The sequence below is a fragment of the Balaenoptera borealis genome (genome assembly GCF_965194805.1).
Source record: "Balaenoptera borealis genome assembly, chromosome: 6".
Lineage (NCBI taxonomy): Eukaryota > Metazoa > Chordata > Mammalia > Artiodactyla > Balaenopteridae > Balaenoptera > Balaenoptera borealis.
The window spans coordinates 120,018,430-120,046,004 of record NC_138863.1 but is presented as its reverse complement, the minus strand read 5'-3'; the positions used below and the strand labels follow the sequence as shown (position 1 = coordinate 120,046,004).

Here is a 27,575-nt window from a genome sequence, read left to right as displayed (position 1 = left end):
AACATCTAAAAGGTCACTTGTTGATACACTGCATTACACCAGAAGGCTGTTGAGGAGTTTTGCTTTACTTTGTGTTTTGCTGTGCTAAATGTCTGAAAGGACAACAGTTGACGTCACTTTTCTGTAAGGGACAAATATTTCTTGCTTTTTGGAGTGCTTTTAGATATTCATCTGGAAGTGTGACTCATCTTTACAAGATCTGCTTTCACTGTAAAACTCCCACTCTTCGCATCTAGAAGAATTTGGTTATTCAAGCAAATTCCTGGGTTAGATGGCGTGAGAGGCTGTCAGGAGTCCGTTGGTGGATCTGACTTCGAGTCATTTTCTACTCTGGGGTTTTATTTTATAGGTTTCTGATACTGGTAAGCATAACCCAACCTTCTGAGGTCATGCACTTTGCTCCTTTAAAATTTGTGTGTAATAACTAGCTTTCTTTTCATTTATTTGTACATTTGAGACCAGTAACAACCAAACTGCTTTTTTCCATCTTCAAGATACGAAAGTTATTTTTGCACGTCCATTACCTCGTGCATCGTCACCAGTTGTCACTCTTTGAGTTCCTGCATTCTCGTGGTTCTTGTTGTTTCCCACTGGCTCTTACTGAGTGCTGATGTCATGTGTTTGGGACCAGATCTGACAAGGAAGCTGTACAATTAAATTGTCCAGTGGTGGTACTCTTAACAAAAGATGTCTTCCTTTTCATTCCAAATCACCTGAAGAAACTATAATTATGTCTTACTCCGTAAATTATTAGCAGTCGTTTTTACCCATACCTCAATTGTATGCATGCGCCTTAATTTAAGAAATAAAATATGTTTGCTCTTTAGCATGCTGGAGTATGATACCGAGAACCTGAACTCGGAAGAAATCTACAGTTCTTTGCGTGGAGTGACAGAAGCCATCGAAAAGTTTAGTTTTCGAAGCCAGGAGGATCTGAACGAGCCCATTAAAAGAGACGGCAGGAAGGACTGTGAAGTCGTGAGTACCCGCGCGGCTAACAGGGCCGTTCATCAGTGAGGGGGCGGCCACCGCCCATGCTGGGAGAGAGCTGTGTGGCCCTTAAGGGACGGTCCTGAACGCTGACCGCGGGGATCACTGAACTCCAACATTATTTTTATCTCGTAGTCAGAATGGTATGATTTTAAGAGGCCCAAGGCAACTTTACGAAATTGCAGTAGCCCTCAGCTATCTTGGTGAAGAATGTTAAATGCCCTTTTTCTCAGCTGGCTTTCGTTTATCCTGGACACGTTTTTGTTCCTCTGATATGATAAAAACAGTGAGCCTGCGCCCGACGCCAGCGTGGCTCTCCGGGAGCTGCAGCCTCCTGCAGAGGGGCAGAGTGGCGCAGGACAGATCTGCAGAGGGGACGATGTCACCCTCTGAGCACGGAGGCCACGAGGTCACGAGGCACTTGTCGGGTCAAGTAGGAGGTTGTCGTCTGAGAGGGGCCTGTGAGAAGGCAGAGGGATGGGGGTGGGCACGGGGGGAGGGAGAGGGTGGGCGTGCCCTGGTGTTGGGGAGGCCCTGGGAAGAGAAGGGCGCTCACACCGGGGGGTGCACAGCCATCGTCCAGACTACTCTGGGGTCCCTGAAGGATCTGAAGGATCTTTAACCGGGGAAGTGGCATGGTCCCTCACACGTCTGAGGACAATCGCTGTCACTCTGCCGTGGGGAGTGACCCCGGAGGGAGCTGGGTCGGGTAGCGCGTGAGCAGAAGCAGGAGAGCCGGGGTGTCCGGCAAGGACTGTTGAGGAAGTGCCGCTGCACCTCAGTGAGGTGATGTCACGGGGAGAGAAGGCGACGTGGACCCCTGTGGAGCGTAGTGAGACGTCCAAGCAGGCGCAGCCACGGGCCTTCGGGTGCGCCAGCCTGGAGTTGAGGCTGGCGATTTGGGCTGCAGGTGGAGGTTTGAGAGACACTGACTGGATGCTTGATGGTAACTAAAGAAAAGTAAGTGAAATCAGCCAAGTGAGGGTAAGGGCAGAGTCCTCAGGGACACCACCACTAAGGGGAAGGCAGAAGAAGCGGGTCAAGCAGGACTAAAGAGCAGAGGAGAGGGCTTCCCTGGTGGCGCAGTGGTTGAGAATCTGCCTGCCAATGCAGGGGACACGGGTTCGAGCCCTGGTCTGGGAAGATCCCACATGCCGCGGAGCAACTGGGCCCGTGAGCCACAGCTACCGAGCCTGCGCGTCTGGAGCCTGTGCTCCGCAACAAGAGAGACCGCGACAGTGAGAGGCCCGCGCACCACGATGAAGAGCGGCCCCCGCTTGCCACAACTAGAGAAAGCCCTCGCACAGAAACGGAGACCCAACACAGCCATAAATTAAATAAATAAATAAATTTTTTAAAAAAAAGTTAAGGATGTACCTCACATATCTTATTTAAAAAAAAAAAAAATTATGGCTGCAAAATTTTTATTTACGTGGGACATGCTGACCCTTTGAGGAAAGCAGAATACATGATGCTCTGTGCACTGTGATTGCCACTCTGTAAAGCCTGCGCGAGACGAAGACTGGGGTAGTGTAACACAGACCAAGTTAAGAAAGTACGATGTTGTTGTTAAAAGTGGTTAGTATTAGGAGTTTAGTTTTCTTTGTTTCTTTTTTTTAATAAATTATTTTATTTTATTTATTGCTGCGTTGGGTTTCCGCTGCTGCGCACAGGCTTTCTGTAGTTGTGGTGAGCGGGGGCTACTCTTCGTTGCGGTGCACGGGCTTCTCATTGCGTTGGCTTCTCTTGTTGCAGAGCATGGGCTCTAGGCGCAAGGGCTTCAGTAGTTGTGGCTCACGGGCCCTAGAGCGCAGGCTCAGTAGTTGTGACACGTGGGCTCGGTAGTTGTGGCTTGTGGGCTCTAGAGCGCAGGCTCAGTAGTTGTGGTGCACGGGCTTAGTTGCTCCGCGGCATGTGGGGTCTTCCTGGACCAGGGATCGAACCCGTGTCCCCTACATTGGCAGGCGGACGGCTTAACCACTGCGCCACCAGGGAAGCCCTAGCTTTCTTTTTTGAATGTCTGAAGTTTTTAAACCTTTTCTCCTTTTATAAATAATCTTTTCATTATATTAATCATATATGTTTTACTTTTAGAAGAGAGTTACAAAGAGAAAAAAATTAAAATCATCCATGAATCATCTTATACCGAGAGAAAACCCCTGTTAGGTCTTATTTTATTCATGTCTGTACACATACTATATATTCTTTTATATCCTAACAGCTATATTAGGACAAAATCTTCCGGGTGGGATGTGTAAGAACCAAACGCATCCCAGCGGTTCCACTAGGTGTATATCCAAAGGAATTGAAAGAAGGGACTTGAACAGATGTTTGCACACCAGTGTTCAGAGCGGTGTTAGGCACAGTAGCCCAAAGGTGGAAGCAGCCCAAGTGTCCATCAACAAATAAATGGATAAACAAAACGTAATATGCACATGCAATAGAATATCATTCAGCCATAAGAAGGAATGTAATACTGACACGTTACAATGTGAATGGACCTTGAAAACATTATGCTAAGTGAAATAAGCCAGACGCAGAAAGACAAACACTGTGTGATTCCACTTATATGAGGTCCCTAGAGCAGTCAAATTCATAGAGACAGAAAGTAGAACAAAGGTTACCAGGGCTGGAAGGGGTAGGGAGTTATTATTTAATAGGTACAGAGTTTCGGTTGGGGAAGATGAAAAAGTTTTGCCCAAAATATAACGTAGTGGTAATGGTTACACAACACTGTGAACGTATTTAATGTCACTGGATTATACGCGTATGAATTACATGATTGAATTTTAACATACGTATATAAAACTACAATAAAAACCTCACAAAGGCAGAAGCGTGGGTGACAGCAGTGCTGCACCTTGTCAGCAGCACGAGTAAAAAGTGCCACAGGGCTCACCAGGGTGGTCTGGCTTCCTGGAGATGGTTCCCCCACGGTCCTGCGGTCACGTGTCTGAGATGAGGAGAGTGACCGTCTCGCTCTGTCACCTGCAGTCAGCCACACTTGCTCTGTTCCCTGCAGAGGGGGCCAGACAGGCCAGTGTGCGCAGAAGAAAGGACCTCGGGGAGGGAAGGGGGTCAGAAACATGACACAAGGGCCAGGGGCCCAGAGGTTTAACTAGTTGAAGACAAAACTCAGCGCATATCAGGAAAGATGTTTTCAGACAATATTAAAGACCTGTTCTTTGACCAGTGTAAAGACCAGCTCTGAGAGTCAGAAATCCCCAAAGGAAAAGCCATCTGCCTGGGGGATGTCAAGTTCTCCATAGTGAGACGTTTCACCACTTGGGGGGAATGTAGCAGGGGACCCGTGGGTGGTGGGACCACTGTAGGTCTCGAGAGGGTCGCCGGGGGAGCATTTATCCATGGCGTTGTGTCAGGGTGTCAGTGAGAAAAGCCGTCCTGTCGGTGGTGAAGGCAGTTGGCTGGCTGGGGTGTGGGCACCTGAGGTTCCTGGGGAACTGGGGGTGCCAAGTGTGCAGGCTGCCTTCTCAGGGGCTCCTCAGAATTTCACGTCACTAATCCGTCAAAAATGAGTCAAATTAGTCAGCAAATGCAAAGTAAAGCAGGCATTCCTTGTAAACTAATGAATGAATAGATGAGAACATCAGCGTGTTCTGTCCCCTCTGAGGTAGCTTATGAGCTAGGTATTTACAAATGGAGGCACTAACAACCGTCCTTTTGTCAGTGGCCAGACTTCAAGTGAGAAATCTCTGGCTCTCCTAATAATTCTGAAGATTTAAAGAAAAAGTTTGAGACAAGCACTGGAAAGGAACTGACAGTGTGCTGTGCCCCAGGTGTCCCGCGACGGTGGCATCACCTCCCCCGCCACCGAGGGCCGGGGCGGCAGCGACGCAGTGGAAGGAGGCCGGACGGCTCTGGACAACAAGACCTCCCTCCTCAACACCCAGCCCCCGCGCGCCTTCCCGGGGCCGCGGGCGCGGGACTACAGCCCCTACCCGTACTCGGACACCATCAGCACCTACGACAAGACGGCCCTGAAGGAGGCCGTGTTCGACGACGACATGGAGCAGCTGCGAGACGGTCTGTCTCTCCCGGTGCCACTTCCCCCCTCCCCCCCCCACCCCCACCTCCCCCCCTCCCCACCCCCCAACCAGGGCAGCTCCGGGCACGCGAGGGTGGACTGGGGGCCTGCTCTGCTCGGTCGTCTGGGCGCCTGGGCGCGGGGGCACACAGAGGACCCACGGGGAAGGCCTTGCGAGGAACCACGACCCGGGCGGCGGTGAGAGCGGGGCCTGGGTGCAGCCTCCGGTGTGCGCTTTCCCGTCCCGCGCTGTGGCCCGGAGGCCCGGAGCCCTGCTGGGTGACTTCCCGCTGCTCTCTCAGCAGCATTTGAGCCAGGTCCCCCGAGCTGCTTGTGTCACCTTCAGTCCTGTAGGTGGGGAGGGGATCTAACCTGCCCTGGGCACCTGCGTGGCGTGTGCTGGCTGCTGAGACAGGGATCATTCCCATCGTACGGGTTAGGAAACCGAGGTCTAGAAAGGTGAAGTTATTGCCCCAAGTATAATAACACACTTGATATGGAGCAGAACTGGTCTGGGTTTTTTTCTGACTCTTGTGTTAAGACCAGTGTTCATTACTGAGTAACAAGTGAGTGAGTACACATTGCTATCAAGTATTTTTATCAGGAAGTTATTTTTTTCTCTTTTCACCTCACTGGTGTGTTCATGTGTTTTGGTTTATTTCAACTTAATAATTAAGTTAAAAAATCTTATATATGTATACTTTGTTTCCAAGCCTGCTATGTTAATTTGTTTTCAATTTTGAATGAAGAATTAGATTAGAACCTTAAATCAGAATTCTAAGCAGTTAGCATTCAGTGAAGGCCTGCTGTGTGTCGCGAAGGCTGTGGCTTGCCAGGGCTGGCTGTGCAGGGGAGCGAGACACGGCCCCGGCCCCAGAGCGCCAGGCCCGCCAGGGGAAACAGGCTCATCGTGGTGGCAGACGTAGCGGCGAGGGCCGCGTTAGCGGTGGCTGCTGGATCCAGGGGAACACGGAAGGAAGAAAGCTGCGTTCTCGGTGGATCAGGCAGTGACGGGAGCCTAGGACAGAAGGGAAGGCCTTCCACGGTCTGAAAGCACAAGTAGCTTCAGGGGCTTGAGCGCGTGACCCCTTGGCTGTTGATTGCTACTTGCTGGTGGGGAGCAGGTCGGTCTGTACCCAGCCGTCCGTCTGCTGGGCAGGAGGCTGGTGGTGGAGGGTTGACTTGGACTTGCGCTGCCTAGGAGTTGTGGACCGTTGCCTTTCTTTGCTCATAGAGCTGGCACAGCGTTTAACTTACCCAGTTGTTGGTCTTGTTTAAGACAGACTGGAGATTGGGATGTTGGCTGTAATTTATCCACCAACCGTACGCTAAAAGGCTTAAAGGAAAAGGTGGGATGGCAGGGGCGGGGTTGAGAGGGTTCTTGAAGACGTCACCTTTCTGATTCTTAGAAGCTAAAGAAATATGTGAGTACAAATTTAGGTTCCTAATGATCTGTCTTTGTTTTTTCATCCTTTCTACTTAAAGTGAATATTCAGAGTTGAGGTCTCTTAAAACAGGGGTCCCCACCCCCCCGGGCCGTGGACCGGTACCAGTCCGCGGCCTGTTAGGAACCGGGCCGCACAGCGGGAGGCGAATGGCGGGCGAGTGAGCGAAGCTCCGTCTGCCGCTCCCCATCGCTCACATGACCGCCTGAACCATCCCCCCCCCACCCCCCCCCCGCCCCCGTCCGTGGAGAAACTGTCTTCCACGAAACCGGTCCCCGGTGCCAAAAAGGTTGGGGACCGCTGTCTTACAAGAACATGGAAAGAGAAAAGATATGCCCCTCTGCCATATAAACCACAGCCAAGTCCCCGCAAGCAGTTACGCTACGTGATGTTGGCAGGCCCGGCGGCCTGTGAATGGACTGTCCGTGGGTAGCCTAGACACCGCGATCCGTGTGTGTTTACACTCTGGACGCTCAAGAAGGGAATGGGGATGAGTGGATCAGACACGGTGGTGGAGGGCCTGGAGGAAACTGCGCCCAGCGGGTCTGAGGGTAGTGAGGGTGTTCCTGGCAGGGCCTGGCTGAGGACGGTTGCAGGGAGCAGAGTTGGGAGGAAGACGATGCAGGAGGGGCTTTGGGGGGGTTCCTCCTCTTTGTCTGAAATAGGAGGGAAAGAGGCCGGTCAGGTCGGGAAGGACACTGCGTGTTGGTCCCGGAGCACTAGACACCTGTTCTCACCCGTTTTCACAGTTAACCTGGCGAGGTGACCTGCTGGGGGTGTGACGTGAGGCCGGCGCCCAGCGCGGGCCGCGGGCCTGTGGGGACCTCCTGGAGTCAGGAGGGCGGGGGTGCTGAGCATCTGTCTTGTGTCCCCCAAGTGCCCATTGACCACTCGGACCTGGTGGCGGACCTCCTGAAAGAGCTGTCCAACCACAACGAGCGGGTGGAGGAGCGCAAGGGCGCCCTGCTGGAGCTGCTCAAGATCGCGCGCGAGGACAGCCTGGGCGTCTGGGAGGAGCACTTCAAGACTGTCCTGCTGCTGCTGCTGGAGACGCTGGGGGACAAGGATGTGAGCGGCCCCCCTGCCCCTCCCCTCTCTCCCCCCTCCCCCTCCCTCCTCCCCTCTCGCTCTCCCTCCTCCCTCCCCCTCCCCTCTCTCCCCCTCCCCCTCCCTCCCCGCTCTCTCCCCCCTCCCTCCCTCTCCCCTCCTGGGTGGCCAGGCCTGGGCCCACAGCTCCCCTCCGTTCCTGTGCTGTGCTTCCTGTTGGCACCAAGACGGCTTTCAGGTTTTCTGGCCCCAGTCAGTTAGCGGAGACAGGCCCCACCCTGGCCTCCACGCAGGTTTTTCTGTAATTGGGTTTGTAGTCGTTGAGGGAGACGTGCTCCCTCTTTGGTCCCTTTCCCAAAATTTCTTAAAAGACTTTTCTAGTGTAGAATGTGGCTTGTTTTTTTACGATGGGGTTTTCTTCCTTAGGAGTTTTATTTATGCTTCACGTGCAGTTGAGAAATCAGGCTCATTTTTGGGAGACCATACTAAACCCTACTAAACACGCCTTCCCTGGGGCTCTGTGTTGGTTCACCCCTGCATTGTTAACAGTTCCAGCGACAGGTCCCAGAAGCAGAGATCATTACTGTTTTCTGTGATCGTCCATTATTATTTTTAAAGGAGAAAGCCGTCTCCACGCGGTGACACTTGCATGTGACTCTTCGAGGGGCGAGCACCCTGATCAGAGGCCCACCTCCCCCCGCCCGCGGTGCGGCCACTCCCTTGTGCGTGTGGCAGCAGGAATAAATGTTAGGACTTCCCTGGATTAAAGTCTGGAAGTAAAACTCCATCTCTGTGCTCCGGGCTTCGTGTAGGTCAGCAGAAGCACAAGTACAGTAAGTGTGGTGAACAGCTCAAGGGGTAGGACCAGACAGATTTCGAGCAAGTTGGGCACGGCCCAGGGCAGAGGTCGTGCCCGGGTCACGTTGATGGTGACCTTAATGGAAGACAGGTGAGCAGAGGCTGGCAAATGACACGGTGACTCCAGTTGCTGTCTGGTGCTTAGGGACGCATGGTTTGGTGTGGGGTGAATCAAGGTAGAAGAACGGCGATGAAAGACCTGTATTCGCTTTTCTTAAGACAAAGTACCTGTTGGCCCCTGAAGCACTTCTAGTGGTTGGCTCTGTCAGGAGGAGAAACGCTGTCACGGAGAGGGCAGGGGACGGCGTGTGAGCCTGTGGCTGGTGCGGGTGAGCGGCAGAGAGTCAGGATGTTCTGTTTGGTGTAAACCCCATTCTCTGTTGTTGAGATTAGGGGTCTGTTTGGAATGGCTTTCCTCCAGACGCATGACTCGGGCCTCAAGCAGCTGGAGTTCTGTACACGTTCCCCTCCCCCACGACCTGCTCAGTAGAAGGTCAGGAATATCGGCAGGTCTCCCACTGACCTGAGAGAGTCCACTGTCTGACAGGTCGTGTCGATGAAACGTGTAGGTGCCCTTTACGTGTAGGTGTCCTTTTACGTAGTTTACAGATACACACCTGAGCCTCAGAAAATCTGGAGCCGCCCCCCGGGAGACTGATAATGAACTTATCAGTCGTCCTCATTGGTCTCGTTCAGGAAGCCTTCCTGGGGTCCCTCTCAGGTGCCGGGTCCCGGGATGTCCCCGCAGGCACAGCGCCCGCCCTCGTGGAGCCGGCCATGCGGGAGCCTCCGTCCAGGAAGCCTGGCGTCCGTGTCGCGGTGCCTGCGGGGCGCCAGGGACCCAGGCCTGGGAGCCGGTCTCGGGGCCCTGCTGGCCGTGTGCGCAGGGAGGCGCCGCGTGGCGTCTGCTGATGTCCGTCTCTCCTCTGGCCCAGCACTCCATCCGCGCCCTGGCACTCAGGGTGCTGCGGGAGACCTTGAGAAGCCAGCCAGCAAGGTTTAAACACTACGCGGAGCTGACGATCATGAAGACGCTGGAGGCCCACAAAGACTCCCACAAGGAGGTGAGCCAGCCTCGGGCACACAGCCCTGCCGCCGCGGGGTCTGAGCAGCGCTGCGGGCCCGGCGCCCCGCGGGTCCCCGGCGGCAGGGCTCTCCGAGCCTCGTCCGGGCGGGTCTGCCCTTTCCCCTGTGGTCAGGGTGGGGATGGAGACGCGCGAGCCTCGCTCTGGGCCCTCGGCCAGGCTCCCTCACCCGCAGGGCCCCGCTCTCCTCGGGGGGCTGTCACCCCACGCCGCCCACGGGAGAGCTAGGTGAGGCCGGCGCGTGCGGGCGGGCTCCCCCCACGGGCCCGCAGGACTGGAGGCGGCCCGCCCGCTCTGGGGGCTCCCAGCTCCTCGGGCTCCCGTCACGGGGCAGGGAGGGCGCGGTTCTGGGCCCGACGCGTGTGCACGCAGAGGACAGTCCTCGTCCAGTCGCTTGCTGGACTGTCCCGGGGCCTGCCGCCCGCAGTCCTCTGCGTACCGAGAGATGAGGGGTGGGGTGGGTGGAGCGTCCTAAAGGGACAATGGTTTCAGGGACGCCTGCCAGTAAAAGGCACTGTGGCAAACAACCGTCTAGTTCCAGGTGTGGAAAACTTAACATGGTGCAACAGTGGGTTTGACCCCGAAGTGAGACATAAGCACGTGTCAGTTGAATCTTCTGGCTCCCGTGTGACTCTCGCGAGCACAGCCGTGGATTAAAGGAACTGTGATTAGAGCAGTTCTTCTCTTCACAGCGAGCGAGAATCGGACCCTGAATCGTGGCCTTTTCCTCTGTTCAGCAGTTACGTGGCTACTGAACAGAGACCCGGTCTGGCCCCCTCAGGTTCCCACCACGACTGCAGGCTCAGTGAGGTTGAGGGCGTCCCTCTGTCCGGGCATCTCTCCACCCAGCATCCTAGTGCCACACAGGTGCATGAGTGACGGTGTGTGTGCAAACCACTCACTCACACTTCCGGGATCCAGCTTGGTTGCCTGGTGGCGACAACACCCACTCATGTTCGAACAAAATGCTTTCCACTTCAGATAACTCATTTGAAAAGTGTGAGGACCGGGTAAGCTAACAGTAGTCACCATAATTATTCCCAGGTGAGGAAGAGGGTCCAGGAGGTCCCGTCCTTTGTCAGGTGATGCACACGTGGCAGTTCCTGGCAGAACCAAGATGTGAACCAGGTCGTGTGTCTTTTAAGGGGCAACTGGTCTGTGCTGACTCTTTTTTTTTTTTTTTTTTAACCATGATAGCTTTTCTTTAATGAGAATACATGATGAAAAAAACGACATGAAATGGATGTTCTTTCACATACATACGATGTCATTTGTTTTCAGAGGGGAGGACATATTGAGACTGTGACACTGAGGTGAAACAAAGCCACCTGCACGGTGTGGCAGTCACTAGCCTTCCCCTGGGCAGACGTCTGTCTTTACAGTGGCCGTCCTGATCGTAACCTTCAGGACTTGGACGGTGGACCCGGAGAAGTATACGTTACCAGAAGTTGCTCTTTACATGAGGGATCTTGTTGTTTTCCCCTGCAAAACGATAGACTGTGGAGAGAAAGTTCTTAGCTGTGAAGTCCTTTAGGTTGCGTAAGGGACGCAAGCAGAAAATACCTGCTGCTTAAAGCAAACGTAGCAGCACTCGGTTGCCATGGAATTCTTGTAACCCAAGGGTCTCCACGCTGCTGTCACTGACTTCCTGATAAGCCGGTGGAGGAAACACTGTGCTCTGAAATGAGTGTGGTTACTGGCAGGCCTCCCCTGCTTTGCATGCTTTCAGACTCACCTTGACTTGGTGCCCTTGTCGTTTTCCTTATGAAACTTCACGCTCTCACTTTGCCAGAAGCTTCTAACTTGGGCACCTGTATGTTTGGGTGTTCGGTATGGTTTTTGTTTTTGTTTTTCTTTTCCTTTAAAACTCTTCTATGTGGTCTTTCTCCGGCTTTGCCAATCCGCTTTTGTTTTTAGGCCGGATCGTTAGACGCGCAGGGTCTGTCTGGTAGCTGTTGTGCTGGCATATCCCACACGGTATGTCTCTAGTCGCTACGTTTTCTCGTCAGCACATTCAAACATCATTCCCACATTTATTGACTGGAAAGGAGCCGAAGTGTTTCTAGACCCGGTTACTAGTCAGACAGGGGCCAGTCTCTCTTCCCGTCTGATTGGCACTCCCAAAGTGTGCTCCTCCCGGCGACAGCTCTGGGAACCTCCTTCTCGTTACAGCTAGTTGGTTTTGTGTTCACAGGCAAAACCCAGGCTTCGGCAGATGAAGGAGGTGGACCGGCAGGTGGACACAGAGCGGCTGTGAGAGCCCTTGTCACCAGACATGTCCTTCCTTGGCCACTGTGGCAGGGGCCCCGCCAGCGTGCGCACTGTAGTTCTGGCCGCGGGGCTGTAGCAATGAAGCACTTCTTGAAATGCAGTTTCTATAAGTTGAAAGGTGTCCTAAGGCCCGTAGGGAAGATGCATAAAGCAGGGCTGAGGATAAGATGGCTTGTTTGTCACCCGATAAGCCAGGGACTGTGTTCCCAGGGTCTTTAACAGGAGCTATGAGTGCAAAACACTGTTGTCACACGCTGAAACGTTCCAGGCACTAAGTCTGTCTCAGGCATCGTTCATCATAAGCTAACGGAGATGTTTTACAATAAGCAGGATAGAGGATTTGGGTACCAGTTTAGAGTTTTTATTTAAAAAGTTGGTACTGGGACTTCCCTGGCAGTCCAGTGGTTCGGACTCAGCGCTTTCACTGCCGAGGGCCTGGGTTTGATCCCTGGTCGGGGAACTAAGATCCCACAAACCTCACAGCGTGGCCCAAAAAGTAATTAAATAAATAATTAAAAGTTGGTGTTTGTCAGGTTAGACAGTTTTCATATTTCCTATTTGAATAAGTAAATCTCTTTCATTGTCTAGCTCCTTATTTTTATCTTTTTAGTAAATAAAATTTGCTATTGAGTTTCAGTAGCTCATTAATGAAGTTACTATGGTATACCGTAGTGTTAGCTTTTAGCAAACATCTGAAGGGGTGAAGGCCTTGATAGTGACCTTTTAAAATCTTACGCCCCCTTTCTGTTTTTCAAGAAACTACTCCATTAATGTTAACACTTCTTATCTGAGAACTTGAAATCCGTTTTTTGGGGCTGGTACAGAATCTCTCCTTCAATGATTATGAGAAGATTTAGAGCTAAGAAGAGCACTGATACTTCGCATGCGATTCTGGGGTCAGTGGGAGCACGAATCTAGAGGGGAAAGCCTGGTTTTCGGTGCAGCATCCGACCTCCAGCCCAGCTGTCAGTTTGATCCCTGCTGTCTAAGCCTGTGTAGCGTGGCCGCCTCGAGAATCGGATGTGGGACATGGAAGCATGCTTCTAACACCGTCAGGCACTGTACCAGTATTGCTACGTAAAGCCGTCTTCAGACATCCGTACCGTCTCAGAGGCACTCGTTTCAGTAGCTGCTGCTCCCAGGCACTGCGGCTTACACGCGGTACCCAGAGTGCTGGGGTCCTTGCTCGACGTTCTGTTTAAACTTGAGAGAAGCACCAACTCTGTTTCTTTGAAGATGTTCTCTACTTGAGACTTTTTGCTGACTTCGGCCACGTTAATGAATATTCCATTACATTTTCCTATTAAAAAGAGGAAAATATCAGCTTCGTTTTATGTCACTCCAGGGGGTCACCAGGCGTTTCTTGCCCCACAGCAGTCTTGGTGTTTAAGGCATCAGAATCCAGCCTCAGGTGGTTTGGCTTGTTTGGGGAAGTTTGAGTCTCAGGTAAATATAAAACAACCACTGTTATGTCTCCCGGCGTTTTATTTTGAAATCATTTCTAATTAATTTTATGTTTTATGATTGCAAGGAATTAAAAAAGCAAAGCCAGACTAAATTTATTTTAAAAATAGAACTTTTCGGGGACCTCTTGGCAAATATCACAGCCTGAGCAAAGCAGCGGTGTGTCAGAGAGAAGGCACTTTAGCGAGCTGACGTTCTGCTTCAAATACCAATTAAAATCACTCTCTGACCATGGCTCAGCCAGGCCCCCTGCATCTGGAGTGGCCCTCAGAAGCAGCGGCCGTGTGTCAGTGGGTTCTGAAGAACAGTGCATTGTGTGAGTGTGGAAAGATTATTTCGCCTCTCTGGACCTTGGGTTCTCTAATCTGTTAGTCCAGGGAGTGGACTGCATGCTTATCTGTGTGTCATCCGGCCTCAGGATAATGGAGGAGGCTGCTGAGTAACAAACCTCAACCTTTCTAGATTCTAAGTCTCCGGTCTTCTTTGGGCCCAGTCTTGGGATATGGCCAGAGGCCCTATTTCCTTTGTAACCTTCAGCCTTTTAACAAAAAGACAAAACCAGAGACCTGTATAGGCATTTAAAAGGTCAAAGTTGCTGACACTCGTAGCACAAACTGGTAAATGTTCCATTATTGGGCGGGTCGCAGGGCGGTGTCAGAGCTAAAGGAACTTTAGGTTTCGATGACATTAGAGCAGAGGAATCCACGTGGGGTCCAGAGAGAAGTGCGCTGGGAGTCTGCTGGCAGTGAGCCAAGCATCGAGGCCCAGGGAAGGGCCGCGGGCCGGGAGGACACGCCTGGGCCAGACCGGCTGGACCCGCCCCCCCACAAGTGGAGGTGCCATCGCCCACCCTGCGGGGTGGTTGGGACATGCCAGGCACGGTGTCCAGTCCTGAGTGGCGGCGGCCGCTGCCCCACGGTTACTCAGGGTGAGGGGACACGGCACCTCCTCTCTGGTGGACCCAGCCTCCTAGGACCAGCCGTGACGCCTGCCCTTTAGCTCCCGGAGCCTCAGAGCGTCTTACTAAGAGAGGAAACTCGTCTGCAGAAAGCAGTCGAGGGGCCCTTGTTTAACGTCGGAACCCTGGAGTCTGGAGACTTGGGTCCTCACCCTACTTTGGCCGGTCCCGCGGCTGGGGACGGGACGCAGCTCTGGACGCCGGAAGCGCTGGCACCCGGGGTGACCTGGGACGCCCTGCGAGGCCCGTCCTGCAGGGCTGGCCTCAGAGTCAGGGCGGCGAGGAGGCTGGCGCTGTGAACACTGAAGACACTGGCTTTTATCCTCTTCCAGTGAAGAAATAGACCGGTTCTGAGTAGAATTGTGGCTGAGGTTTTTCAGTTTTACGTGAAGCAGACATAACCGCATTTCTCATAATGTATCTCAGAAGGCTATCGAAATTTGGGTGAATAAACTTTGGGCTGTGTCTCTGGGCTCCCGCGTCGGCTGAATCTCTCGGTATCTCCGCTGGAGGGGCCGTCCCACTCCCACACTTGAGGCCGGGAACACCAGGAGTTGATGGATCTGGGAGGCGCGGAAGAGGAGCTCTGTGCGCGGCCCACCTTCCGCCTCCCAGGCTCCTCCGAGGGGCCAGCCAGCCCGGCGTCCGAGGCGTCCTCCAGGGCGGGGACACGGCCCCCTCCTGGGCACCCACCCTGTGACTCCGCGGCATTGTCCCCCATCGGCCCTGATTCTACCCCTTGGGGTGGGACAGAATAAGTCTCCCACCTCGGAGCCTTACCATGTTCGAGATGGTGTTGCCCTGAATGTGCTTCTCCAGGGCGGGGGATGTGACGGCCGTGTGGTCGGAGACCATCCGAGCAGGCTCTACCGTCTGAAATTGTCCGTGTGCGTTTTCCAGGAGAAAGTCCTCGTCAGCGAGGTCTGGGAGATAAGGTTTCAAACTGATGTAAGCATTCTTGACTCGCATCCCCCCTCATTTAACTGATGAGGGAAACTGAGGCCCAGACAGTAGAAGAAACTCCTCCCACGTTCACCTCACTAGTTGATGGCAGAGCCGGGTCCCCGAACTTGGACCCTGAAGCTTGTTCCTTTCCTCCCCCCGTCCTGTGGTGCCGGGCCCGGCAGACGGGGGACTCGCGTGCTGGGTTCAGGTCCCCGTGGCGCCCGCCCGAGCTGGCAGCAGGCAGAGCAGGGCTGCCCACACCCCTGCCCCGCCCCACCAGAGACACAGCCTCCCCCCCACGGTGGGCGCACCACGCTGGTGGGCACACGCCGGGCATCTGGCCTGGTGGGTGAGGCCTCCCCGGCCTTTGCCAGAAGGTGGCGCCAGCCTCTCCCTTCGCTTTTAAATGATCGGGAGCCATGGTTCCTGAACACCCTCTGGCTGGCTGGCTGGCTTTTAGTCAGCCGGTTAGGCTGCCGCGTCGGTGACAGAGCCCAGTCAAACCCTGTGAACTTAAAACACGCCATCCAAATTTTGACAGGTTCTGTGCTCTCAAAGAAACCTTATCTTCAAGCAAACATTCGTCAATATTCTGAGTAATGATCTCATTTTTTAAAAAGTTAGATAAGGAAATTATGCTTTTCCTAGCTAGACACTGTTATTTCACTAACTTTGAGAAAGTAGAATTCCTGTGTTTCTTACCAGACTGCAGCAAAGTCAGCAGAATTGGAACAGTCTTGGTCAGTGGGGGTAGATGAGAGCCCAGAAGGCTGCCTGATCCCCTTGCTCTCATCAGCATCCCCGCCCCCTTGGAAAACATCTTTGCCGCCTCTGGCCACCTTGTCTGCTAGACAGTGCTGTCCTCCTTTCTCTCTGCTGCCCGTGTTTACTTTTGCTCTCTGTTTGCTTACACTTACAATCTTTGCTTCTTATGTTGCACAGAATACAGGGGCAAAACCTAAAGTTCACCCTTAATCCGGCAGCGGGCCAGTCTCTGGGAGCTTGGCATGTAGAGGGAAGTTGAGAACACCGACCCGCCTTGCCAAAAACAGCATCTGTCTTGGGAAACTTGTTCTAACCTCAGTGAAAGAGGGGGCCTCAGACGGACCGTCTTAAAGCGCAGCTTCTGGCATTTTCTTTTCAGGCATTTTCTTTTCAGGCATTTTCAGAAAACCTACATTTGATTAAATGCTTCCTGCAAGCGACCTCAAGAATTCGTGGAGTTTTATATGACAAGGTTCTCCTTGGGTTTGGGTTTCAGCTCAGCAGACCTGAGAAGGTCTGTTTCCCAGCAGCTCTCTGCGGGGTAACTCCTGTGACCTGGATGATAGGCAGAGCGTGGGGAGGCTGGGGGGAGGAGGGACCCCTCGTGATAGAGTCTCGCTGTGAACCTGGCCATTTATTTCCCTGAGGGGCGCCGGGAGGTTTCTAGTTTGCTCCCGTCAAGACTTAAGCGGCGCTGCTGGGACTTGAACCCCGGTCTGTCTCCCAAGCCAGTGTCTTCCCGCCCACTGAGCCGTGCCCACCTCCTGGTGGTCTCCTGAATTCCCCTACATCAGTGTTTTCCAACTTGAATATTGTCTATGAAATCATCCAGTATTTCATTTCATTTTTTTTTTTCCATGTTTAAAAACTAAGACCTCAGGTTTCGTCAGTTAGCGTCACTCAGCTTTCTGACCAGTATGTCGTGACACCTGTAAACAGTGGTTTCTTACAGTAGAAGGGCATTGGTGTCCCACTGCGGGACCCGATTGGAGAAGGGACGGGCCCCCTCTTCCACCGTCTGCCTAGCCGTGTGTCACACGCCAAACGCCTGGCTCTGCCAGGTCCGCCGTGGACTGACCCCAGTCTCAGGGACATGCCTGAGCTGAGGAGGAAGAGGAACACTTCATCTAGTAATTGTTGCGTGATGGAGCCCTTCTAAGCAATATGCTATCCCTCTCCAAACAAACCGATCACTGGAAAAAACTAACTGAACTCAAGTCTCTTTTCCAAAGAACAGATCTGTTGGCCGTCTAGTGTGTCACCCAGAATGGACACTCTGGGCCTTGTACAGCGGATTTTTCCCAAAGCCCAAGTTGGTCCTTTGTGTAGATATCGTGCCTTCCTCCTCTCCTCATTTTCTGGACCGGCTCCTTAGTTGGAACATGGAAATGCAGATCAGTGAGGCGTGCCCTGGAGCTGACTTTGCCAGTCATGAGCATTTAAATACACACACACACACACACACACACACACACAGTGGGGAAATACGTTGGACAGACACTTGCTGAGCACCTAGTGCATAATGATGGACACTGCTGGGCATGGGGACAGAAGGGTGGCCAACGTGGGAGCTTGCCTTCAAGGAGCCCTTAGTCTAGTGGGGAGACGGTGTCAGCAGAGCGATGAAGTGCAGTGATCAGGGTGCCCCCGAGGGTTCCGCTGGGGTGAGGGGGACCTGCCCGGCCAGGTCACGAGCGCAAGTGAGCAACTTTGGGGAAGAGTGAAGGGAGCTGGCGGGGCCCCGCAGCGGCTGGCGGGGCGCGTCCTCGCCCAGTGTTCCCACACAGGCCTCGCTTCCTCTCGTGCCTGGTCATCGGGGTGGCCCTTTGGAGTGAGTATTGGACCGGGCGGACCCCTGGGCGTAGGCCCTAGGCCTCTGGACCGAGCCCTGGAGCCTCGTGGGGCTCCTCAGCGGCCCAGCCCCACTTCTCTGCTGTTCCTCCACCAAGGCCGGGCTCTGAGCCCCACGTTCTCTGCAGCTGCAGTTGTTTCTGTGTCATCTTTCCTAATCCAGCTAGCTGTAAAAGTAGGTGTTTTGTTAATCCCCACTGTGGAATTTTTTAAAAATTGAGGCTCGTGGTAGAGGAATGAACGGAGGTGCGTCTGCGGCGCTGGTCTCGAGGCTGAGCGTGTGCCTGACCGACTCTGCCCTTCTCGGGGTGAGAGGTTAAAGGTCACACAGGCACAGCAGACTCTGCTGTCAGGGGACCTGAGTGGGACAGACTGCAGTCCGTAGGCGACGGAGTTGGCAGGAGAAACATCACGATGGGCTTCCTTTAAATAGTCTCATTTCCGTGTGTGTGTCTGTGTGTGTGTATATATATGTGTGTGTGTCTGTATATATGTCTGTGTATATGTGTATGTGTGTATGTATATGTGTGTGTGTCTGTGTGTATATATATGTGTGTGTATATGTGTGTGTGTGTATATATATATTTGTGTGTCTGTGTGTGTGTGTGGAGTGAGAGGCCTTGAGCATGACTGGTGACTAGTGACCGCTTGCCGCCGGGGCTGGAGCCGTGGGAGCCCCGCGGGCCACCAGAGAAGCCTCCTGCTTCCTGTCCCTCACCAGCCACCTCCCGAGCCTTTGCCTCCTCGTGTGCCCGCCCGCGTGGACCAGCCCGCCCTGACAGGCCCTGAGCCCAGCTCAGCTGCTGCCACACAGGAGTGCGCGAATACACACAGCACGGACGGAGCAGGGGGAGGGCAGTAGGGGAAGATCGCCCAGGCTGTCAGGTTTCTAAGGCTCTTAGGAGCCGGAGAGTAGGACACTGTTCTTCTGGAATACGGTTGCCCTCTACAGCCAGCCCACCCGGCTGACGCTGTTGGAGCGAAAGCATGGCCGAGGCCGGGGCCGGGGCCGGGGGCCGCCCAGCGCGGAGCGACGCGAGCCTGTCCCTGGGCCTCTGAACTCAGGCGGCAGTGCTGTCTGGCGTGGCTGGAGCTCACCCACGTGCGGGCTGTGTTTCAGGTGGTGAGGGCTGCCGAGGAGGCCGCGTCCACGCTGGCCAGCTCCATCCACCCGGAGCAGTGCATCAAAGTGCTGTGCCCCATCATCCAGACGGCCGACTACCCCATCAACCTGGCCGCCATCAAGATGCAGACCAAAGTCGTCGAGAGGATCGCCAAGGAGTCCTTGCTGCAGCTCCTCGCGGACATCATCCCGGGCCTGCTGCAGGTGGGCCCCCGAGGGGCGGGCGGGACAGCCCTCGGACCCCGGGCCCCTTCTCTGCCCCTTCTGGCCCACCCGCTGCTGAACGCACAGGAAGGTCTCCCTGGCAGCCCAGGCCTGTGGCTCACAGAAGGAACTTTCTGTTTACTGTGAGCATGTTTGGATCTTTCTTCGTTGTTCCCTCCTTACTGCACGGCTGTGGGCCCAGCCCTGGGCAGGGTGGGCCGTGGAGCCCACCAGCATCAAACAGTGGTCCTGGCTCTCACCCGTCCAGCTAATATTAATTGAAAACCCTCGTAAGCACGAGGCGTTGAACTAAGTAGACTCTGGAAGACAAGGTGTTTTCCACTGTTGGGACCCTACCTCAAGGCGTCTCCAGCCCGCTCCAGGACCCGGTACAGCCGTACAGACGGCCGTGGGTGAGGGCGGGCGCCGTGTGCTGAGTTGCTGCCACGGGGGTGCAGGTAGGGGCTTCTGAGATCGGGGCGGGGGCTGACCTCTGGGTTGGGGTGTCAGAGAGAGACGGGCTCAGAGAAGAAGTGGTTTAGAGTTGGGCCCTAGGGAGAGAGTTCAGTGGGGAAGGGTAGAGGGACATCAGCTTTACACTTAATAAATGCTGCTGTTTGCTGAGTGCTGGGCTCAGAAATTTAGACACATAGAGCCGAGCGCTGGCTTATTCCAGGCAGAGGGAAAGACACAAAGGCGGAAAGGTGCAGAGGGCTGCTTGGGGGAGAGCAGACAGTCCCGCCTGGGTGTGGGGCGGGGGGAGGCCGACAGGCAGGTTGTGGTCCAGCTGGAGGGGGACGCGGACGTCTGGCGGCGGGCGGATGTTCCCCGCAGTCCGTGGACGGGGGAGTTTTGCCCACAAGAGTGAGCGACGTGGTTCTCATTTCTTGAAGGGGGTTTGCACGTGTGAGGTTTGCTTTACCACGGCGAGGAACAGGAAAGAAGCCAGATATTTTTCCCCGTAATTTCCTTTTCTCGTTCTGTTCTCTCGTGGCGCCTCTTGGCTGGTGCTGCCTGGCAGCTCGTGGTGCAGCATCGGTCTGTGTGGAGGAGACCAGCTCGCCGGCCTCCAGCCTCCCGCCCCGGAAGCAGCTCACTCCTGGCACTCTTACATGTGGCCTCTCCGGGGCGAGAGCTCTCGGGGTTCACGGGCAGAGCTCAGGGGTATCCAGGCCGCTCCTGACAAGATCGAGGTTGAACCGAGAGGGCATTTGTGGAGACGTTGGTGAAATATTGACAGTCAGGCAAAGCTTTGATCTCGTTTCCTTTCTGTGTCCCTCTCTGACTGCAGGGTTATGACAACACCGAGAGCAGCGTGCGTAAGGCCAGCGTGTTTTGCTTAGTGGCGATTTATTCCGTAATCGGAGAAGAGTTGAAACCTCACCTGGCACAGCTCACGGGCAGCAAGGTGTGTATAGTGTTACACGGGCGGGTCGTACACCTGGGCCTGCTGGCGCGTCGCAGACTTTGCTGTCCTGCAGCTCTGGGCTCCGCACGGGCTTCCGCAGCACGTGCGTTCTAGCTGGGCCTTACTCTCCAGAGGCGTTTCTCTAAAGACGAAGTGACCAGCCGTTTAGTGAAGTCACTAAGGTACAACGCGGTCCGTTGTCACTCCAGTTTTTGAAATGATAGCTTTGAACTTGCAGTTTATCCCGAAAAGGAAGATGACTTTCTTTAGAAACCAGCTTGTTTTCTACCCCCCCCCCGAAACACTAAGGACGTTTACCTGCTGGCTTCACACAAGGCTGGGGGGCTCCAGGTCCCTGTGGGGTGAGGACGGTGACCCTGCACGTGACCCGCCCGGGCGCCCACAGTGATCTCAGTCTTTTTATTCCCTGGGCTGCCTCTCACATTCCTTCTAGACTCAGGGCCAGAAAATGGGACAAAAGGACAATGGGCTCATGGAAGGTGATGGGGGCTGGAGTGCTTGTTGGTTGAAAAATAAACTCACATCTGATGAACCGCCAGGGGAGAGCAGGTGGCCGCCCTCGAGCTCTGGCTGGAGAGGCCAGGGCCCGGGCCGCGGGGCAAACGTGTCACCGTGAAGTTACAGAGGCCCTGGGCAGGGGTGCAGATACACGAGCGCAAAGCTGCAGCGCCTGGCCTTCCTCCTTAGACAAGAAGGGAGCAGAGGTGAAGCTCGTGGCTTTTCAGTAGGGCTGTTCCTCTGACACAGTTGGCGAGCACCACCGCTCACAGGGTTCTGGCAAAGCTGGCTCTGCTGCCTTCGCCCGAGCAGGGCTCGCACCCTCGGCACTGCCGACACCTCGGGCCACTTCCTGGTGGAGGCACCATCCCTGAGGTCCCAGGAGCGCACCCCACCCTCAGTTGATGTCCCCACACCTGGCCAGGTGTCCCCTCGGGGCAGAATCAGCCCTGGTGGAGAACCGCTGGTCCGGAAGGAGACACTTGACTCTTCCCGCAGACAGAAACCAGCAGCGGGGCTGGCAGGTGTGGAGGCCGCGTCCCCTGATTCCGCTTCCCGAGGTCCCCGTCCAGCCCTCGTGGCCACGGCTTGCAGGACCCTGAGCCGAGAGTGCCGAGCGGTGCGCTGGGCCGGGAGCCCCCCTCCCTCTGCGGCTGCCGTCGGGGGCCGTGGATGGTCCCTGGCAGCGGTGGGGACGGCACAGACAGTCTTCACGAAAGGAAGTAGGTTCGTAAAATGGGAAATTCACCCAAGAGTAATATTAGCCAGACCTCGGTTTTCTGGTACTCTCTACTCTCGTGAGTAAGGGAGCCGCCCTGCCATCTCATGTGCCCCCTCCAGCAAGGGGCTGAGAAAATGCAGGTGTCTTCTCCTCCCTGTCCTGCGGTGGACCTGCTGCCGCCTGCAGCGGCGGTCTCGGGTCTGGAGCCCAGTCCTGACCGGAGCCAGCGTTCCCGTCTCCCCGCTGATGATGTCGGTCGGCTCGGAGGGCCTGGGGAGGCTGGCCGCCCACCTGTCCACTGGGGCAGCTCAGAGCTTCCGGCCGTTACAGTTTTTATAGGCGAGAACTCCGGCATGTTAACGTGAACCTGGTAGACTCCAGCGCACATTTCCTAAAACAAACACCCTCCCACCCAGCCCCCCAAAATGAGTAGCTGACAGCACATGGTGCTCAGTTAGAAACAGAGACTCAAGCCGTGGCTTCCAGTTTCTGTGTGTCCCCGAGCCTATCAGACTCTCCTTCCACTACTTAAATGAAGTTAATAAATGACATCAGGTTCTGTAGAGAAAGGCCGGTGCAAGGCCAGGGAAGGAACCTGTGAGGTGCATTTGAGAAGTGTCCCGTTGCCATGGCAGCAGTACTGGCTTTAGGATCAGAAAACCTGTCCCCCACTGACTAGCTGTATGACTTTGAGCAACCTTTCCTTTCTGCTCCCTCTCTCTCTCTCTCTCTCTCTCTCTCTCTCTCTGTCTCTCTCGCTGTAAAATACATGTAATATAAAATTTACTGTCTTAACCATTTGTAAGTGTACAGTTCACAGACACTGAGTACATTCATATTATGCATATTCATCACCACCATCCACCTCCTGAGCTCTTTGCACCTTGGAAGACTGAAATCCGTTAAATAATATTCCCCCTCCCCCCGGCCCCTGGCAACCACCATTCTACTTTCTGTCTCTGTGAGTGTAAAATACTCATAAGTGGAATCATAGAGTATCTGTCTGTTCGTGACGGGCTCATTTCACTGAGCATAATGTTCTCTAGGTTCACCCGTGTTGTAGCAGGTGTCAGAATTTCCTGTTTATTTATTTATTTTTGGCTGCGTTGGGTCTTCATTGCTGCACGCGGGCTTTCTCTGGTTGCGGCGAGCGGGGGCTACTCTTGGTTGTGGTGTGCGGGCTTCTCATTGCGGTGGCTTCTCTTGTTGCGGAGCACAGGCTCCAGGCACATGGGCTTCAGTAGTTGTGGCACGCGGGCTCAGTAGTTGTGGCTCACGGGCTCTAGAGCACAGGCTCAGTAGTTGTGGCGCACGGGCTCAGTTGCTCCACGGCATGTGGGGTCTTCCTGGACCAGGGCTCGAACCCGTGTCCCCTGCATTGGCAGGCGGGTTCTTAACCACTGCGCCACCAGGGAAGCCCCTTCCCTTCTTTTTAAGGCTAAATAACAGTTCATTGAATGTACCTGCAGCATTTTGCTTATCCATTTCTTGGTAATGGCCTTGTGGGCTCTTTCCACTTGTTGGCTATTACGAGTAATGCTGCTATGAACATGGTGGTACAGATACCTCTTTGAGACCCCACTTTCAATTCTCTTGGGTATATATCCAGGAGTGGAGTTGCAGGATCATATGATAACTACCAAACTGTTTGCCGCAGCAGCTGCACCATTTCACATTCCCACCACCAACGCACAAGGGTTTCAGTTTCTCCACATCCTCGCCAGCACTGGTTATTTTCTCTTCTTTTTTGATAATAGCCATCCTCACGGTGGTGTGAGGCGATATCTCATTGTAGTTTTGATTTGCATCTCCCTAATGATTGGTGATGTTGAGCATCTTTTCATATGCTTGTTGGCCAGTTGTATATCTTCTTCAGGGAAATGTCTATTCAAGTCCTTTGCCCATTTTTGAATTATGTTGTTTGTTTTTTTGTTATTGTTGAGTTATAGAAGTTCTCTGTATATTCTGGATATTAATCCCTTGACCTTTGATGCACAAAATTTTTTTGATTTTCGTGAAATCCAATTTGTCTATTATTTTTTTGCCTGTGCTTTTGGTGTCATATTCAATAACCATTGCCAAACCCAATGTTGTGAAGCTTTTGCCCTGTGTTTTCTTCTAACAGTTCTAAAATTTTAGCTTTTAATGCAGGTCTCTGATCCATTTTGAGTTAATTTTTGTGTATGGTATTAGGTAAGGGTCCAACTTCATTCTTTTGTGTGTGGATATTCAGTTTTTCCAATACCATTTGTTGAAAAGACCTTCTGTTTCTTCAGAGAACCTCATTGGAATTTTGATAGGGGTTTCATTGAATCTATAGATAGCTTTGGGTAGTATTGACATCCTAACAGTATTGACTTCCAATCCATGAACACGGGATGTCTTTTTTTTTTTTTTTTAAACCTCCATACTGTGATGAGTTGTTTGTTTTTAGTTTTTTAAATTGAGATATAATAAACATGAAATTACATTAGTTTCAGGTGTACAACGTAATGATTTGATATTTATTTATACTGCAAAATGATCACCACGGTAAGTCTAGGTAACATCTGTCATCACACACAGCTACACAATTTATTTCTTGTGATGAGAAATTTTAAGATCTACTCTGTTAGTGACCTTCAAATATACAATACAGTATTATTTACTATAGTTACCATGTTGTACACCACATTGGATGTCTTTTTGTGTTTTTAATTCCTTTCAGTAACATTTTGTAGTTTTATTGTACAATTCTTTACTTCCTTGGTTAAGTTAATTCCTAAGTATTTTATTCTTTTTGATGCTATTGTAAATGGAGTTGTTTCCTTAACTTCCTTTTTGGATTTTTCTTTTTTTTAAAAAAAATATTTATTTATTTATTTATTGGCTGTGTTGGGTCTTCGTTGCAGCACGCGGGCTTTCTTTAGTTGCAGCGAGCGGGGGTTACTCTTTGTTGAGGGTGCGCGGGCTTCTCATCGCAGTGCCTTCACTTGTTGCAGAGCACGGGCTCTAGAGCGCTGGCTCAGTAGTTGTGGCGCACCGGCTTAGTTGCTCCACAGCATGTGGGACCTTCCCAGACCAGGGATCGAACCCATGTCCCCTGCATTGGCAGGCAGATCCTTAACCACTGCGCCACCAGGGAAGCCCGGATTTTTCCTTTTTAGTGTACAGAAATGCAGTTGAATTTTGCTCACTGATTTTGTATTCTGCTACTTTGCTGAATTCTTTTATTAGTCTTAATGTTTTTTTGTAGAATCTTTAGGATTTTATACCTGTGAGATCACAGTCGTCCCTTGGTATCCACTGGGATTTCCATAGATAACAAACTCTGCAGATGCTCAAGTCCCGTACCTGTGGTTCCACTTCTGTGTAGCCAACTGACCGCAGATGTTGTAGTGCTGTGTGTGTTGAAAAAAATCCCTGTATAAGTGGACCTGCACAGTTCAAACCTGTGTTGCTCAAGGGTAAACTGTATGTCATCTATGAACAAAGGTAACCTTGCTTCTTCCTTTCCAACGTGGATGCCTGTTTTTTTTTCTTTTCCTGCCTAATTGCTCTGGCTGGAACTTACGTACTATATCAATAGAAATGGTGAAAGTAGGCATCCTTGTTCCTCATCTTAAAGGAAAAGTTTTCAGTCTTTTACCGTCGAGCATAATGTTCACAGTGTGCTTTTCGTATCTAGCTTTTGATATGTTGAGATACAGGCAGCCTCGGAGAGAGTGCGGATTCGGGTCCAGATCACTACAGTAAAGCGAATATCGCAATGAAACAAGTCACACAAATTTTTTGTTTTCCCAGTACATATAAAAGTTATGTCTTTACTATACTGTAGTCTGTTAAGTGTGCAATAGCATTATGTCTAAAAAAAGTCAATATACCTACCTTAATTTAAAAAAAGTTATTGCTAAATAATGCTAGCCATCATCTGAGCCTTCACCGAGTCATAATCTTTTTGCTGGTGGAGGGTCTGGCCTCAGTGTTGATGCTGTTGACTGATCAGGGCAGTGGCTGCTGAAGTTGAAGGTGGCCGCAGCAGTTTCCTAAAATAAGACAACAGTGAAGTTTGCCGAATCGATCGACTCTTCACAATTTCTCTGTTGCAGCAATGCTGTTTGATAGCATTTTACCCACAGTAGAATTTCTTTCAACATCGAAGTCAGTCCTCTCGAACCTGCCACTGCTTTATCAAGTAAGTCTGTGTAATATTCTAAATCCTTGGTTGTCATTTCACCGGTCTTCACAGTATCTTCACCAGGAGTAGATTCCGTCTCAAGACACCACTTTCACATGAGATCCCCCTAAGCTCCGGATCTGTATCTCTGGATTTGGGTTAGTGGAGAAAAAATTAAGAAATCGTGCAACTGAACTAGATCTCACTAGTTGGTGATTCTCCAGAGGAAAGTCAATGTCAGCATGGGGGAAAGTGAAACTCAATATCCCAGCTCCTAATACTCTGATCTACAGCAGAATTCAAATTTTACCCTCAGCTCTACAAGCTCAGTTGCCACTCTCCTTTAATGGAAACTTAAGTGCACACTGAAGGCAGGATTTGGCTCAAAGACTTTCTACACCGCACTAAACATTCCTGTTGTTAAAAGCACCTTTACACATACATGCCGTTACAAACTAAGACTGAATTTCTGGACAAGATGTAAAATGCAGACTTTGGAGATGAGTGCAGAACAGTTTAAAGTATTTCACCAACTCCTCTACCAAAAACAAACAAACAAACAAAACCTTTGCCTCTTCCAGAGTCAGGCAACTTCCCCAGAGTCATCAGGCAGCCAGAATTTCCCAAGGATTCTGAAGATACAATTCCCTGTTTCTTGGATTTCATGACACCCTCCCCATTCCTTTAGAGAGGTATTTCATGGTTTGTATTTCTTTTTTTAAAAACTCATTAAAATTAATTTTGCTTTGAAAGAAAAAAAAAAAAGAAACCACTTTCTTTGCTCATCTGTAAGAAGCAACTCCACATGCACTAATGTTTTATCATGAGATTTCATCAATTCAGTCCCATCTTCAGGCTCCACTTCTAATTCTAGTTCTCCTGCTGTTTCCACCACATCTGCAGTTCCTTCCTCCCCTGAACTCTTGAACCCCTCAAAGGCGTCCAGGAGGGTTGGAATCAACTTCTTCCAAACTCCTGTTGATGTTGGTATTTTGGCCTGTTCCTGTGAATCAGAAATGTTCTTCATGGCACCTAGGGTGCTGAATCCTTTCCAGGAGGTTTACAGTTGACTTTGCCCAGATCCATCAGAGGAAGCACTATGGCAGCGATCGCCTTATGAAATGTATTTCTTAAATAGTAAGACTTGAAAGTCAGAATTATCCTTGATCCGTGGGCTGCAGAATGGGTGTTGTGTTAGCAGGCATGAAAACAACATTAATCTTGTTGTACATCTTCATCAGAGCTCTTGGGTGACCAGATACCCTGTCAATAAACAGTAATGTTTTGAAAGGAATCTTTTTTTCTGAGCTGTAGGTCTCAACAGTGGGCTTAAAATACTCAATCATGTTGTAAACCTGTGCTGTCATCCAGGCTTTGTTGTTGCATTTACGGAGCACAGGCAGAGTAGGTTGAGCATAATTCTTAAGAGCCCTGGGATTTTCAGAATGGCAGATGAACTTAAAGTCACCAGCTGCATTAGCTCCTAACGAGAGTCAGTCTGTCCTTTGAAGCTTTGAAGCCAGGCATTGGCTTCTCCTCTCTGGCTCTGAAAGTCCTAGATGGCGTCTTCTTCCATTATAAGGCTGTTTTTCCTACATTGAAAATCTGTTGGTTAGTGTAGCCACCTTCATTAACTATCTTAGCCAGATCCTCTGGATAACTTGCTGCAGCTTCTACATCAGCACTTGCTGCTTCACCTGGCACTTTTATGTTATGCAGG

At 52.1% G+C, this 27,575-nt stretch overlaps 1 protein-coding gene and 1 long non-coding RNA gene across 19 annotated transcripts in view; both read left to right on the top strand.

Moving 5' to 3' along the window:
• CLASP1 (cytoplasmic linker associated protein 1) overlaps positions 1–27,575 on the top strand; it is a 260,361-nt gene that overhangs the window by 223,997 nt on the left and 8,789 nt on the right. For all 18 annotated transcript variants that reach the window (XM_082397804.1, XM_082397807.1, XM_082397795.1 and 15 more), the window contains 6 exons: positions 828–978; positions 4,788–5,034; positions 7,358–7,548; positions 9,321–9,449; positions 18,845–19,051; positions 20,343–20,459. In XM_082397804.1, coding sequence (XP_082253930.1) covers positions 828–978; positions 4,788–5,034; positions 7,358–7,548; positions 9,321–9,449; positions 18,845–19,051; positions 20,343–20,459 — 1,042 coding nt within the window. The remainder of the gene's footprint in view (positions 1–827; positions 979–4,787; positions 5,035–7,357; positions 7,549–9,320; positions 9,450–18,844; positions 19,052–20,342; positions 20,460–27,575) is intronic.
• Positions 9,460–13,207, top strand: LOC309631479. The gene is made up of 2 exons (XR_014246297.1): positions 9,460–11,447; positions 12,498–13,207. It is a non-coding gene; the product is annotated as an uncharacterized lncRNA (long non-coding RNA).